The 18,017-nt window shown below is 32.5% G+C and overlaps 1 protein-coding gene across 1 annotated transcript; it reads right to left on the bottom strand.

The window, feature by feature from the left end:
• Window positions 1–6,292: 6,292 nt before the first annotated feature.
• On the bottom strand, window positions 6,293–7,607 carry LOC133286650 (glyoxylase I 4-like). Its single transcript, XM_061484091.1, has 3 exons — window positions 7,308–7,607; window positions 6,994–7,099; window positions 6,293–6,741 (listed from the first exon to the last, which is right to left on the bottom strand). The coding sequence occupies exons 1-3, from the start codon at window positions 7,460–7,462 to the stop codon at window positions 6,484–6,486; spliced, it is 519 nt and encodes a 172-aa protein (XP_061340075.1). The 5' UTR covers window positions 7,463–7,607; the 3' UTR covers window positions 6,293–6,483.
• Between the last annotated feature and the right edge of the window lie 10,410 nt (window positions 7,608–18,017).

Here is an 18,017-nt window from a genome sequence, read left to right as displayed (position 1 = left end):
TTATATTATATATCAATTGATCGATTATTCAATTAATTCGATTTGAGTCCAATATGACCACATAAATGTGGCAAAGTTTTATTTATCAAGTTTTAAGGGACTTGAATTTAAGAACATTGTTTAAATTATTAATTATCAGCTTGCCCTTTTAACATTTTTTGCATTTCTACAGCATGGCAATATGGCATGGAGATCTATAACTTTTTTGAGAACCCCATGTGCATAATAGCTTCCCAGACCTTCTCAATCAATGTCGCCTATGGGCATTATGTACGAATCTTGTTATATTATCAAAGTTTAGGCAGGTTGGTATAGATGCCAGGTTGTCAATTATTAATTATTGATTACTTTTAAGAATTCAATTAGGAGAAATCATTATAATATTCACTCAGTGCATAAGTTACTAATGTATACTAAATGTCTAACTAAATCAATGAACATTTAATAATTTTATAGATCTTTGAATAAGATAATTATTTTATGGGATTTTTAAGTTAAAAAAATAAAATATTTATTATATTAAAATCATAACAAATGCTTGTCTTTAAAATAAGGATTCGCTTTTTCTACAGTCAAGGTAGATAACTTATCTATAGTGAATCCAAAATGACGTCGTTTTGAAGCAAAAATCAAGATATTTTTGTATTCAGGGTTATAATAGTTTTTTTAATTTTTCAATCTAAAACAATATCGTTTTGGAAGCGAATGTAGATAACTTATCTACATTTACTTTAAAAACATTAAAGCCTTAAAATAATTACGAACATTTAATCAAAAATATAATCATCTACTCTTAATGAATCATTATAATATTGGAAAAGTTAATCTCACACACCAACTTACTCACCAAACACTGCGCTTTGCAGGGTTACTACTTTTGGGTACTCATCATGTGTTGGGCAGTACCAGGAAATTGAATTGGTCTATTGCAAATGGAACATCCGTGTGGGATAATTGTAGCCGCTAAGACTTGATTACTTCAATGTTGAGACTTCAAACACTTCACTTTTGTACGCGCCGTATCTTTTGTCACCCATCTTTGACGATGGTTTGAAGGGGAGACCAAGGGATGTTGAAAAATTTAACACCGACATTTAGAAAAGAAAAATAAAATCAAAATATCAATTATATAATATTCCCAATTGCTTGGTATATTGTATTATTTTATGTCTTTATAAGGAAGCACATGAGCCTATGATTATATATATATATATGAAACATCCATTTCATTATTGTAAGTTGTAACACAACATAGGCTTTGACATTCAAGAAATAGAAGCAACAATGAGAAGGAGCTATATCCAACCTTCACGCCACAACCATCAAGCTTTTTCAGACGAGCACGGAAAGGAAGAGAGTACAAATTTCAGAGAGAAGAGAAACACAGCAACATCATCATCAACAACAACATCACTCGGGACAGAGAAGAAAGAGACCTCTGATCAGACAAAGAAGCTGGAGAGGAAGCCAACTGAAGACATAAATGCTAGTGCTGAAGCCTTCATCAAGAACTTCAGGCAGCATCTACTGCTTCAGAGGCTCCAATCCATAGAGAATTACGAGCAAATGCTTGCAAGGGGACTTTAGCTCATAACATATCCTCATATACAATATACCAATAAATACTTACATTTGGTCTTGCGGCTATATATGCCTAATATATATGTATGTGCTATATATATATATACTGTGTTATTTGTTGTTTCTTTTCCCCCTCTTTAATGCACAATCATGGTTTTATACTTAGGGTGAGAGATATTAAACAAGTATGTAGAATAATTATAACTCTGGCCTTCATTTGGCTTATGGTTGCAACCTGCAATACCTTTGTATAATGATTTTCTTTTTAGCTTTATATCATTCCTCTATGTATAGCTTCCGTTTATGTATTCATATTGCCATATGCATAATTTTTTTAAATGACTTTTTGTGTGGGGTACACTTAATGAATTTATATCAACACTATATCTTACACATAAGGATCCTCAAGTAAGTTTATGATTATTCACCAAAAAAATGTTGATGAATTAAGTATTGATTAAATCAGCCCTAATAAATTGAAAGATGAGAGATATGTTTCAAGTGTGGCAAGGAATGTTTTGCACATGGCAATTTTAAGAACTTGGATCATTTAGTTGTGACTTTGAAGTCTCGAGCGAATACAGTATCCAAATGACCAAATCGATAAGCCCATCATATTTCTTGTTCAAAAAAATGTATATGTATCAAATGGATCCAACGGCTTAAAGCCTTAAAGATAGGAGCTATTATTTTAATTAGGACCATAAAATGTATCATGGTTATGACATTTTTTCTCAAATAGATTACGTATTACCTTACCGTGATTTAAGCTATTTCTACTTTTTATATACCAAATTAATTTGTGTCACATCATCATCATTGCATTATGTTAGCTTGTCGTGAAAAAGTATAATCACGATTTAAATCTAGGGATATCATCTTCTCGTACAAAAGCAGAAGAGAAATATTCTTTTGCTAAGCCAAAATCGTAACCGCTCTATTTAAAAACAAAATAAAAAAATAAATGGATTGGCACGGTTTTCAAAGAGTTAGCGGAAAGTTCTTTTCTTCTTCGACTGCAGCAGAATTATAAAATTTTAGGTGGTGTTTGGTTCTATTCTTTTCAATAGTTTTCTAGGCAAAAGAAGTTTGGTTTCTAGAAAATCAATGTTTGTTTCAACAACTTTTAACCAAAATTCTTCATCCATGTGAAATGCATAGCTTTTTGAGAAAGATAGGAATTTGTAATGTTTAGAAACTGGATTTGAGGGTGATTTTTTGAGAAAATCCGGGTAAAGCACTGTTGACACACTTTTTATCATATATTTCTCTGATAAAATTTTGTCAAGCCAAACTACTTTTTTTTTAACTTCCCCAACTATTCAATTTTTCCTATAGATATCTAGTAATTACATTTCTCTAGTATTTTTAAAATTTATCTTCAACCAAATGTCCCCTTAGGGACATTTGGTAGAGGAGAATTTTTTTTTATTCGAAAATCTCGATTTTCAAAAATATATTAAAAATATTCAGTTTATAATAATATTCAAAAATTAAAAATTTAAAAAAAATTAATTTTCTAAAAATCTTGAAAAATACCGATTAGCAAACGCCCCGTAAATCTGTATGCTAAACAAACTATTTGTCTTTTCTTCCAAGTTCAAAGTTGGCAAGAACTTGGATTTTGATTTGATTTATACCCTGTTTGATTCTATACCGAATTAAATTGATAGTCTCGACATTTATCACTAATTTAGTCTTCAAATAGTAAATATGTGAAAAAATGTTATCTGATGCCAAAATTTGACACAAAAATATTATTTAAAAAAAGGACTAATTTGATGTTAACAGATTTTATCAAAAGATTAATTTAATTTCAAAATAACATTTATTTAGTAAATTAAATGTTCGAGGTGAAGGAAAACTCTATATAATTTTATGATAAGGCAAGCTACGAGCAAGAATATTTGAAGTATACCGTTCTGGTAGAGTTAGGAAAATATTAAACACTTCTTATGTTTTTACCATATTAAATACATATTTATTTTTTAATTAATATTTGTATAGAGCATTACAAAAAAAATTTAAATAATATAATAAAACTTTTTCTTAAAATAAGTTATTTAATAAAAATTAAAAAATATTTAATGTCTGTCTTAGGGTCTCGCGTGGCCCTAACAACCCTTGGGCCAAATAGGCTGAAAGTGACCAATCCTTTAACGCATGGCCACTAAGTTTAGTCACATTCCTCTCAGCTAAGCCTAAAATTTTGGCACAATACAGGTCACCTTGACCTTTACCATGTCCCATCTCTCTCCTCCTCTAGAGTCAGGTGTTGCTTTCCCGCTTTGTAGGGTCTTCTTTTATATATAAATTTTACCTGTTTTGGTGATATAAAAATTCAACTTAATATTTCTTATATTATAGAAGATAAATTTTATTTGTTACTTGTATAAAAAAAAAATCTCCTATACACATATAAAAATATAAGAGGTTCATGTGAGTTCACGAGAGAAAACGTGAACCTCATATATTTTTATATATGTATCAGATAAATTTATTTTCTATAATATGAGATACAATAAGCCCATAAAAATTTTACGTGTCTCTCTTTATATGATAGAATGTCAACTATTTAGTGCTTATAACGACGAAGATAGCCACAAAATTTTTACATATAAATTTATGCATAAGAGGATATAATTAAGAGGATAGACAAATTAAATAATAGCAACAGTTGCCTATTTAGTTTCAACAACCACTACTTGAAATTGATAATCATACACAAATCATAAACAAAAAGAGAAAGAGGAAGAGAACTGACACAATGGGCTGAACCTTTAGTCATCACTGTTCCCCCGCACTCTAGATTAGTCTCATAGCCGACTCAAAGAGTCGAAGCTCGTGGGGATACCGGAGGGAGCCAACTCGTCTCAAAGAGATAATTAGGGTTGGGTAACTCCAAAAAAAAAGAGAACTGACACAATGATTTATCCTGATTCACCCAATGTAAGCTACATCTAGCTTGTCTATATTATATTTACCTAACCGCCACTCTTTACAAGTCACTCGAACTACAAGGAGAATATAAATAAGATTAGAAAATCCTAACAGCAGTTATTCATAGGCTAAACTACTAAAAAAAATATTACAATAAATCATAGGCTCATAACAGTACCTAGCCTCTACGGGCCTAGAGGCGTTGTCCCGGGGACCCCAGTCCACTCACCTGGGAGCGGGTTGCCTTTCTGCAGACTCCGATAACAAAGACCTTCATCAGCATGCGAAATATTGTTAGATATCGACAATCACACAAATCACAAACAAAACAAAAAAGAGAGAGAATTGACAGAGTGATTTACCCTGATTCACCTAATATAGGCTACGTCCAGCTTGTTTATACTATATTCACCTCCCCGCCACTCATTACAAGTCACTTAGTTTACAATGAGAATATAAATAGGATTAGAAGAATTATAACAACAGTTATTCATGGGCTCAAGGTCAAACTACTAGGAAAAGAAAAAATTACAATAAATCAGAAGCCCACAACAGTACCTAGCTCGCTCACCTGGGAGCAGGATCCCAGTTGCCTTTCTGATGATCCTGACAACAAGAGAATTCATCAGCATGCGAAATGTAAGTCATATCCAACAAGTATGAGCCATATACAACAAAATTAAGTCTATAGAATAATAAAAATAGAATTGGAAAAACTGTCCTCTATTTAAATTCGATAATACTGAATTAGGATAATTGAGTTTCCGATGAATGGTTAAAAAAAATTAATATTATGTGCGGAGATCCAGCTCAAGGAGAATACAAGTCTTTTACAACTCAAAAACACCCTCCCCCAGTATCGACCTTCGAAATAAGAATTTGCTAAAAGAATTTTCCTTATGTAATATGACAAGACCACATCAACCTAAACATGGTTGCCGGATCCTGCCTAACATTATTGTCGATATTCTCATTGAACTTTGTAACATTGTCTTGTTAGGTAGAATTTTATGAAATACAATCGAATGAGAATATAATAATTAAAATGACTATTTCTAATCTACAATTTTTAACTTTAACAATAAAATTTATTTTTAATTATATCATTGTTTGGCATACCATATCAATATATAATGAGATTAAAATTGATATAAATAATATAAACATAATAGTTTAAAAACAAAAGTTGAGGCTTTTTTTTTATTAAGTTAAGCAGGAGCTAGTTTTGAGGTGACTGAACAGTGAACACACTGGTAGTCTCGTTATATATCATACAGCTTTGTTGATTTAGCTATTCCAAAAAAATAAATAAATCATTTTTTAAGTATTTTATATGTAATATAAATATACAATTTTTTTCATAACAGTGTTCACGATTTAACTTTTTTCTTTTGCAACTTATTAATAACAATCATAAAGTTTGTTGCTTATAACAAAAATAATGAAGAACATAAAGACAAGAAATGAGATAATTATTTTACCTCCAATTTATAAATTGTTAAATAAGCATATTTTGACTCCTCGAAAGTGAATAATGTACTTCAAGAGACAAAAGTACAAAATTATACTTAATAAAATAAATTTCAATAATTTTTCAACCATTAATTTTTTCAACTTTTTTAAAAAGAAAGTTTACACTTTATCCTTTAAAATACCTTTCTTCCCATTTGCTACCATGTCAATGTGGGTCACTCGGACACACAAAAAGTAACAAAAACGAGTGCTCTAACAAAAATTAAATTAAGAACAGACCAGCAAAGCAAACTCCACTTTGAAAACAACCAAACAGTAGCAAAAGGACCACTCAGTTTTTGATTAGGAACAATTGGTGAATTGTTTATTGTTACAAAAGGAAACAAAACATAAGAAACAGAATGATACATTAACAACTAGACAACATAAAAATAAAGAGAGAGTTTTCCTCGTGGCATAGTTAACAACTCTTGTTGCTGCAGTTCCACCTCACAATTGCTGGACCATATTGTGTATCTGCTGCTGATTTTGCATCATCTGAAGGTTCACACGCGAGCATGATCTTGCCACCTCACCCACTAAGGGTATGACAGGAAGGCTATCACAATTGCATATCTCAATCATGAACCCATCTGGGTCATGAAAAAATAGCTGATCTACCTGTATTCCACCTTCTTCTACCGTTGCTCTTACATAATCTATCTCCATCTCCTTCAGCTTCTTCTCCACTGCCCCCATGCTCTCACACTGTTCAACCCAATTCAAATCACAGATTATATAAAATTCCTCATTATTCAAACCACTTTGTCATAAGCTTTTGTGTGTGTGTGTTTATCTTTTCAACACAGTCACGAAAGTGACATGGAAATATCTTTATTTAATTAAATCATTGATGTGCTCTCTAATTTGGTTGTTCCTAGAAACACTTGCAACTGCAAAAATTGAAACAAGAATGTCAAGATTGAAAGCACGCCACTATAATTGGATCAATGATCAAACCTGGAAAGATATATGATTATCCTTTGGATTAATTTCTTTCTTCCTTGGCAAATTCTCAGGATCTTCTGCTTCTAGCAAATGAATTCCAATACCGTAGCCAAATAGCCTGCAAAGTTACCACATAGAAAATCAAAATCCAACCAAATTTTCTCCCTAGGAAAAAAACCGTAAATAACAAATATTAGAGAAAAATTTTTACTATGTTCCTCTCATGTTTCTTTGTCTATCTAATCTCAAAAAAGCTACGTAGGGGTTATTTTCAATTGAAAAATTAAATTATTTTTTATTTTTAATGATCATGTGTGTGAAATTACCATGCCCCATCAAAATCAAAAGAACCGGGCCTCCTGATTGGGAAAAAACCAAGAACGTTCTGGTAGAAGTCCATAGATTCTTCAGCTGATCTGCATACGAGGGAGATGTGGTTCACAGACTTGAGGTGCAAAGGGTTTCCCACAGTGTCCTTCATTTTCTCAAGAAAATTATCTCAACCCCACCAACTTGAACAAGAAGAAAATGCTCACCCCAAAACCAAAGATCAAAACTTTAGCGAAAAAAACAAAAACAAAAAAAGGTGTACGAAAAAAAGGAACTAGTGATCTAACAAGAAGGTTTGTCACGGAAGCAGAACTACTTAAGCAAAATGGGTGCTGCTCTATATATAGACCATGAAGCCGCTAATGTGCGCCACGTGTCATATACATATTATACGTGTCAGATACGTATTTTCTCTGTCACATCAATTACACGTTGCTGACTAGGATCATGTGGTTGTGATGTGGGTCCGTGACACGTGAGCTTGCATGCTCAGGATTTATGTTGTTGCCATAATTGTGATTAGGTTGCGACCTTAATTATTTTTAGGAAGAAGAGTGTATCATTTAAAAGATGTAAAATTGTGTCATTTTAAGTGAGAGAAAAAGATAGATAAAAAAAGAAAGAGAGTGGATAGAAAAAAAAAAATGTGTAAATCTCACTTCTTTGTGAAAGTGAAAGGATATAAGTTGTGTCATTTAAAATAACAAACACTTTTTTCATATTTTTAGTATTTTAAAACTACTAAACTTTTTTTTATATACAATCAACTAGTAAACTTTAGATTGTACGTAAAAGATTAATTTACTCTTGCGTATGTTCTCATATAATGAATTCTCTTAGATAACTAATGCCGCTACTTCAAATCTAAATAATAACTATATTTCGTTTTTGAGGAAAGTTATATTGATAATTTTTATTTTATTTTAAATTTACAAATTATATTATATTTTATCAATAATATTTTATTCAAGAGTATCTTATAAGTAAATATATTATAGTTTGTACAAATTTATAAATATAACATTTCTCATTTTTTTTTTAAACAACAACTATACTTCCTCCCTCACTAATTAATAGGTCACTAGGGATAGTTTAATAGTGAGAGAGTTAAAGAGTGGATAATAAATGTTGTATTTGATTCTTATTGTATTAAAAAAACATTACTAGTTAACAAACATAAAAAAGAAATATATTTACACGAATTATATGGAACATGTGGGACCATCCATCATGTAATTATATCATGACTCAGCATTGGAAGTGGCGAAGTTAGGAAAAGATTAGGAGGAGTGATCATCTCCCTTCAATTTTATCGTACCGTTGTCTTAAGTTACTTTTACGGAGAATTATTTGTTTATAATTTTTTTTATAAATTTATAAATTATATTATATATTCTCGAAAATATATAATTTAATCTAGTATATATTTCTAAATATATAATATAATTAATAAGAATTTATAAATAAAAAATATATAAATATAACCCTCTCCTACTTTCATACTTGAAATAAAAGATGTTGTAGCATACATTTCGTTTCCTTTATTTTATTGTATAAAATAAATTGTGAAGATTTCTTCAAATCTTACTATGTGCCGATTCACTATTGTATTGTACTATTTATGTAAATTTGAATTTAATTTCTTTGCTTTTTCCACAAATTTTTTTAATCTGTCATTCTAAATATTATCATTTAAATAAGAAAAATATATAAAGGTGAAATCTTTCTAAAAATAATCAATCGCCACGTGGCAATGCAACTCCTTCCGAGAATCAGGTGGTGAGAGTTACTAAACTCTTCCAGGCATTGTGTTTAAATAATGCCAAGGACAAACATAAAATCACTTGCTAAGCGATAATCTAGCTATAGAAGAATGTTGCGTCTACTCTATTCCATTCTTCATGTTTTTTATATTCTCTTTTTTTATTAAATGCGTCTACTCTACTCTATTTAATTTTATCTTGCTATATTTTATTAATGATATTTTTATTTTATTTTTAAATTATCTCTCTTTTTATTTCAACAATTTGTATTCATTACGTACGCGATAGTATATATACTGATAAATTAAATCACATTAAAAGTGTTGTATAATGTTTGAAGTGTTGTCGCGGTGGTGTTGTAGAATGCTTGAAGTGTCATTTAATCAATAATTATAATATCACCATTAGATACGAAATCATTTGTCGCATAAATAAGTATGAATTTTTTAGTTGAAGGATAAGGATGATCATCGCTCTCCAAATATTAGTAAGAGATTAAAATATTGGTACGTACAAGTTGTATATATAGTTGATGCTTGGACGAATGGTTATGCGCATAAGAACAGCTAATTGATATGTCTTTTGCGAAATCTGCTAATTAATAGCAATCCAATTGCTATATATGCCTTGATGGTTTGGAGCTCTTGTCGATGATCATTAAAAAGTTGTTATCATCAAAACATGGGTTTATCGAGAAAAAAAAATTTGACATGATGGAGCGAAATGTATTATTTATCTGATCTATTTCATAATCATTATTTATAACCAAAAATGGTTTAATTATATTATAAATCAATATAATGATCTAAATTATGAGCCGTAGCGGCATCACTAGAAAAAAAAATTAAAACAAAAAGATAATTTACTTTCAAAGTTTGAATATATAAATTAGAATTTTAATTTTTTTAATATAAAAATTTCTATATTATCTTTTACTCATGTATTACTATATAATTTAGATCCTCATTGTAGAGGACTTATTGTGCTGCACACTTCGGCGGGTGTGCATGACAATCTTCTCGGAATCAATTTTTTTTTTTTAATTTCTATTACCGGGAACAGAAATGAATAGAAAACTCGTTTGGTAAAATCAATTTATTTTTTGTTCCCCGAATGAACCGGTTTAATTTTTGTGCTGGGGAACAGAAAAAAAGAATCAGAAAATTTTTGCTTTTTGGTTTCCGAGCACAAAATGAGAAACGCTTATCTTTCTCAATCACTCTTCACCTATACCATCATCACCACCACCATCATCCCGACACGACCACCGCCACCATCGTTTCCGCCGCTGTCGTACCACTAGTGTCGTCGTCACCACCCCTCACCACCACGATGCCACCGCCACCATCACCACCACCTCCACCCATCACTACCACCATGCCATCGTCACCACCACCTCCACCCATCACTGCCACCATGCCATCGTCACCACCACCTCCACCCATCACTGCCACCATGCCATCGTCACCACTACCAACACTACCATTGCCGCTGCCACCACCACCACCACTATCAGCACCGTCACCACCATCATCACCACTTCTGCCATCAACCACCATCATCGCAACCACCACCACTATCACCACCATCGCCACCACTATCACCACCACGATGTCACCGCTACCATCACCACTAATGTCAGCAACGACCACTACCATTGTCACAACCACTACTGTCACCATCGTTGTTGCCGCCGCCACCACCAACCACCACCACCATCGTCACAACAACTACCGTCACCACCACCATTACACCACCCCCGCCACTACCATCACCACCATTATCATCACTACCACCATCACCTACCACCATCGCCACCACCGCAGCCAGTGCCACCACCACCATCGCCACCACTACCACTACCACGACGTCACCGCTACCATCACCACTACCATTGTCGCAGCCACTACCGTCGTTGTCGTCGTCGCCACCACCAACCGCCACTACCATCGTTATAGCCACTACCATCACCACCACCACCATTACACCAGTACCCCCGCCACTACCATCACCACGCCATTGCCACCACCGTCACCTACCACCGTCGCTGCAGCCATTGCCACCACCACCACTACCATGATGTTATCACAACCACCACCACCATGCACCACTACCATTGTCGCAGCCACTGCCGTCACCTCCACCACCACCATCCCCACCACTACCGCCGCCACCATTACCATCGTCATCGCTACAACCATTGCTGTCACAACCACTACCATTATCATCACCGCGTCACTGCCACCACCACTACCGTAACGCCGCCGCCACCACCACCATGCCACCCCCCGACACCACCTCTACCACAACATATGAAAAGAAAAGTGATGATCCAAATTTTTTTTATATTTAATAGGAATTATTTTTTATTATGTTATTTGTTGTGTTATCAAACACAATTCTCATTCTCGGAATAAAAATAGAACATGTTATCAAACACAATTTTTTTTTCAGAAACTGTTCCAAGGCACAAAAATAGGAATGAATTTTTTCTTTTCAGAAACAGTGCTATGGAATAGAATAGTTTTCATGCACACCCTACACCTCACACGCAGTGGCGAAGTCACATATAGTTTGGTGTGGCCTCGACCCGAGCTAAATATTAACAAATTATACTTGTTATATATAATTATATAATTAATTATAACTTGACCCGGACTACAATTTGTAATTTGGCCCTATCTAAAATTTAAAATATTTTTGTTTATGTGTTCAATTTTTACTTGTATAAAAAAAATATTTTTAGTAAAATTAAAAAATATTTTATTAAATTATAATTCTTCTTAGTGTTGATTGTACAAGTGCTCTATATTTAATATAAATTAAATATATTATGATATAAATTAACTAAAATTAAGAAAAATAAATATACATACTTTTTTGATCGGACTTAAATTGGAGCTGGTCACACCTAATGCACCAGGTGAACTACATATAGGAGTTCACAAGGGCAAAATAATTATAACTTATCATTAAGGGATCTTTTGCACCTATTTATATCGCTTTTCGACGATGGAGATATCTTTTACACACTATTTTTTTAGAGCTATTATGTTGTTGAATTCTTACTACAAAGCCATCATCTCCATTGAGTTTAGATTTATACAGCTGCTTCAAACAAATTTTTAATATTATCGTTGCGCTGAGCATGCGGTGACGATTATATTATAATTATGTACTCTGAGAAATACATAGTTATAATATTAAAATTATATTTTATCTTTTCACTTCATCCATCGACAAATTTTAAAGAAAAAATTTAATATTATAATTGTATACTTGACAAAATATATAATTATAATATTATCAATTGAGCAACAGTAGTACTTAATATTTATTCTTCAGTCTCATAGATCACTGTTACTTTCAAATGCTACCTCATCAAGGGAAACAAGTCATTCCATCTCCCAAACAGCTCAACGATCATTACATAAAAAATTTAATTTTTTTTCATAATATACTACTACATCATTAAATAATTTTAAAAAAAATCACTAAGAGTAAGTTAAATTTAAAGTCAAAATTTATTCAAAATTTTACAAACTTTCCTAATCATCGATGTCGATTCTTTTCCAATATATTTTTTTACAAAACCAATCGCTGAATAATTGAGTATGCCTTCGGTCGATTTTAAAATTATAATATGTAATACCCTATGTCACTCGGTGGGATAGTAGCTCAATAACTAATTAAAAAAATGGCTTCACGAGTTTGGTATTTATTAATAATTTAATATATATGAACATTCACATCATAGACTGTACGACGTCTGCATGAATTTGGACCGCAACTATCCGAAATGTACCTGTCAAAATACTAAGTGGTCCATGATGCGAAACTCTTAGTCAGATCTTCTCGTCCTTTTCATGATGTTATGAGATCTCAACCTATCTTATAATTTAGAACAAAAGTTAATTATAGTGTTGATTCGCTCAAATTTCATTGACGATTCAATGGTTGAACATGCATGGAACTCTAGTAAAATGAATTTCATACTTAATTTTGCACAAATTTCTTGACAATTTAATAGTACTTCAAGATTTTTGGAAAGAGTTTAAAGCCTTAATTCAGGACCCACGCTGAATCGGATTAGTTGCGAAACAATGAATCGATTAGAATATTTTCAAAAAAAAATAAAATTGGTTCAGCCTTATCTCTTCAAGTCAGCATTTCATGTCTGAGTCTCGCCGTCAAGTAGCCAACATTCCATGTTTGAATAGTAACATGTGTCACTGAACGACCAAAATTTTCAGTTACTCCGCCACACCAATTCATCACATAAGGAAACTTCCTCGAAGAAACGGAGAAAAGTCCGGCTTAAGTAATAAAGACAACAGAATATATTAGAATCACGTGAACACAGGTTTTAGAGTGTTTTTTTCCTTCTGTTTTGCAGGTTTCCTTCCCTATCATCACTATGGACTACTTCATCTCTCGCACTCTAGCAACTTCCATATTTCTTTTTATTTTTTAATTAATGGAAGATAAATATTTGTAGGTTACTCTTTGATTTGCAACTCCAATAAAAAATAATAAAAATGTTATAGGCGCATATAAAAAATTTAAAAAGAATTAAACTAAACTGAACTGTACTTCAAATAACTAGTTTTTAAAAAATGAGATCATGAACCAAACTTATTTTTAAGAACCAGTTTAACAATTGAATTGATTTTTAAGAATTAGTTCAAGAACCAAATTGTTTTCTTTTTTCTTTTTCTCTTCTTTTTTAATTTATTCTTTTATCTATTTATTTATTTAGTGGCTTATTTTATTTTTATCTTTATTTTTAATTTTTTATTTCATTTTTTCCTTTTCTTTTTGGAATATGTTCGACTCGAACTGGTATGGGATAAAAAAGAAGTTCGATTTAAATCAATTTGATTCTGTTCTTCGAAAAAATTCAATTCAATTCGATCCATACACACTTTTAAAATATTATGGTTGAGGTATGATAATGAGATGTGAGAGGATGTGGACAGAAGATAGTTGTGGTCGTGTTGAACAGCTAGCTATACAGTGAACAGTAGGAACAAAACAATTGCTTCAAAAGCTATGAATAAATAATATGAACGTTAGTCACAATCACACCTTACATTTAAAACTAATTATTCTCATCTAAGTATGGATTATGGAGTAAACAGTAGACAAGCACGACAAAATTACTTGGTTAGCTATGTTTATTTAACTTAATGAGCAGGTGTAAAACACATCATCTTTTAATTAATTGTTTGTTTATGCTTGAGAGGGTCTTTTTCTTAATATTTATTACGAGACAATACTTGTCAGGCAAGTGGATCTAAGGTCGGTGTATTTACGGACAAAATAATTTTTTAGGCTTAAATAAGTTTTTTTTTTTTTTTTTTGGTAAAACAGGCTTAAATAAGTTAACCTATACTATAAACACACAAAAGGTGGTTGTACTCATTTTATGTGAATTGGTTACCCATATAAATCATAGGCCTCTCCACATATAGGAATTGAGAACAGATTCTCCCCCACAACAAGAATTCGCAATCTTCATGTGATATTTCTATTCGAGATATCAATTGCTCTTTGATTTATATGTAATTGTAGAACTAAAAATTATACTATAAATAAGCTTGTCAATATTACACATGCCGTGAATTAGGATTAAAGTCTTTTCCATAAGTTTTTTTCAACATTGGTGCCTAAATCTTCATTTTTTTACATGTGAGATCAGACAAGGACTTCTGTTATGGGAGGGGATAGGTAGCGTGCAAAATATCCAACATCTGTTATATATTGACATTTATCTGTATAAATTGTTGAGAATTTTGCTCATGTATCCTAATTAAGATTGATTTTATTTTATATTTTTCTTTAAGAAGCTTTGAAACTAAGGAAGATTGTCAAGCGATAAAAAAGATATTTTTAGAGACTGAAGAGGCTTATCTTTAAATTGAAACAAAAGCCTAGACTTATTTTAAGACGAAAAAAACAAACAAACAAACTATGATAAGATGATTCTCTTCATCACGAAAGAGAATATATAAATAAAGGGTTTTGGGTATGTGTTGTATATATAGAGGAATGATTCGTTTACAATTTTTTTTACAAATTTTTGTAAATTACACTATGTACTCTGATCAGAAGTATATAAGGTAACGTAGTGTATTTCGAAGTTTACATAATGTATTTTGTAAATAAAAAATTTATAAATATAATCCTCCCTATATATATATATATATATTTGAAATTAATGTGTTATATTTTTAACTCTATTATTGTTAATTTTTAATGGTTTTCTTCAAGTGGAAATGTTTTATTAGAGCAATATATATAGGTATATATATAACTTGTCAAATCATAATAATTTTTTTATATTTTATATCTAATGTTTTCATTTTGTCAAGTCATAAGATGATTGTAATACAATTTTGTTAGTATATAATTATTGAAAACGCCACTTACGATAAATTGTTGAAGCCTCTTATGATTATTATTCCATAGGAAGAAATCCACCAATTATGTGCGGAAATATAGTGTCTGCATACATATATTATTTTTGGATTCATTTTTTCTACAGTCAATATAGATAATTTATCTACATTCAGTCCAAAATTACGTCGTTTTAAGGCGAAAATCAATGTATTTTTGTAATTATAATTTATTTCAGGGTTATAATAGTCTTTTTCATTATAATTTTTTAATTTTTCAACTCAAAACGACGTCGTTTTGAAAGCGAATGTAGATAGCTTATTTACATTCACTGTAGAAACATTAAAGACATTATTTTTATGGAAAAAATATTTATCCTTTTAAATGAGACAACTTATGTTATTTCACTCTCACGAAGAGGTGAGATCCACACCTTTACTTTTTTTTTGTTAACTCTCTCTCATCCTTTATCTATCTATTACGATAGGTTTCACTTGTTACTTGGTTTGTTAGTTTGTTAATAGGTTTGTTCTATGTTTGTAATTTAGTTGCAGCCCTTCCTTTATCTTAGGAATAGATTCCTGCGTATCTGTATTATAGTTGGTTGCTGATATAGATGTATTTAAATGACCAATACATGAATAGAAAACTAAGCTCTTCATTAACAACTTCGTTTATGGTATCAAGAGTTAGACGATTCTAAAGTCAGTTTTTTTTTCCACTATGGCTGCCTCCACTCTTAAAATCACAGACCCAAAATCACCATTTTACCTTCATCCCTCTGTTCACCCTGGGGTTATTCTCACTACTGTCCTTCTACGTGGCCAATCCAATTATGAAAACTGGTCCAAACTCATGAGCAACGCCTTGAAAGCCAAAAATAAGCTTGGCTTTGTTGATAACATTGTTTTCTACAGGACCTACAGACGAGGAGGACGATTGGCAAGGGTGTTGAACATGAAGGGTTGTATGTGTTTCATCAAGCTTTTTCTGCAAATAAGGTCTCTGGTGGAACTTCATCTACTCTGTGGCATCGACGCTTGGGACATCCTTCACAGCATTATCTTTATTTGCTTCCTTTTGTTTCTGGTTCAAATAAAATGGCTCCATGTGATGTGTGTTGTAGAGCCAAATAAACTCGTACTCCGTTTATTATCAATAAAAAGCATAGTCTTCAACCTTTTGATTTAATTCATTGTGATTTATGGGGACCATATCGCACTGTTTCATCTTCAGGTGCACGTTATTCTCTTACGATTGTGGATGATTGTAGCTGTTTTGTATGGATTTATCTCCTTCGTGACAAACATGAAGCTTGTTCTACGTTAATTAATTTTATTAAAATGGTGCAAACACAGTACAACTTCACGGTTAACAATCTTCAATCTGATAATGGCACTGAATTTATCTCTTCTCCTTTGCGTTCCTTTTTCGCAAACCGTGGTATTCTTCATCAATTTTCATGCCCATACACGCCCCAACAGAATGGTCGGGTTGAACGACGTCATCGTCATATTCTCAATGTGGCACATGTTCTACGCTTTGATGGCCATCTTCCTCTTTCTTTTTGGGAGAATGTATCCTTCCTGCTGTCGATCTGATTAATAGGATTCCAACTACCTTACTCAAAGGAAAGTGCCCTTTTGAAGTTCTTCACAACGTACCACCAACCTATGATCATATTCGATTACTTGGTTGTCTTTGCTATGCTACGGTTTTGCCCAAACCATCTGATAAATTTGCTACCCGTTCTCGTAAGTGTGTTTTTATTGGCTATCCTTCGAACAAAAAAGGTTGGAGAGTTTTCGATTTGGATACAAAGGAAACATTTATTTCTCGTGATGTACAATTTTTTGAAGACAGTATTCCATTTGCTTCCGCTGATCATGATCCTTCACCGGTCATCACAACAACCATCTCTCCACCTGCACTTTTGTATGACTCATGTACTCATGACACACCACTGCTCGTTGCTTCTTCTGATGATGCTCCTCAACCTGACACGGTGCCCACAAACAGGGGGAGTCCTTCGGCTGTCATTTCTCCACCAGTTCCTTCATCTGAAACTGCTACTACAGTCCCAGCAACCCCAAGGTCTGCACCTCTTCTTCGAACTAGAAGGAATCATCGACCACCAGCCTACCTTCAAGACTATCAATGTCATAACACTACTACACCCCCTTGTACCAACACTCTCTCCAACGTCCCCTCAGGTATTTCCTATCCTATACAAAAGTTTGTTACTAATTCTATATTTTCTTCCCAGCATCAACATTTTTTGGCTGCTGTTAGTAATGCTTCGGAACCACGTTCATTCAAAGAAGCTATGAAGAATACAAATTGGAAACAGGCTATGCAACTTGAAATTCAAGCGCTGGAAGATAATCACACATGGGTTGTCACTTCTCTCCCACTAGGCAAAAAGGCTATCCCTTGCAAATGGGTTTTTCGCATCAAATTTAATTCTGATGGCTCTATTTAGCGATATAAAGCAAGATTGGTCATCGCTGGCAACAATCAAATCAAAGGCGAAGATTACAATGA

The sequence above is a fragment of the Gastrolobium bilobum genome, unplaced genomic scaffold (assembly GCF_033153095.1).
Source record: "Gastrolobium bilobum isolate Gb01-03AN ecotype WA unplaced genomic scaffold, APGP_CSIRO_Gbil_v1 utg5155, whole genome shotgun sequence".
NCBI lineage: Eukaryota > Viridiplantae > Streptophyta > Magnoliopsida > Fabales > Fabaceae > Gastrolobium > Gastrolobium bilobum.
This window is presented reverse-complemented; position numbering and strand designations above follow the sequence as displayed.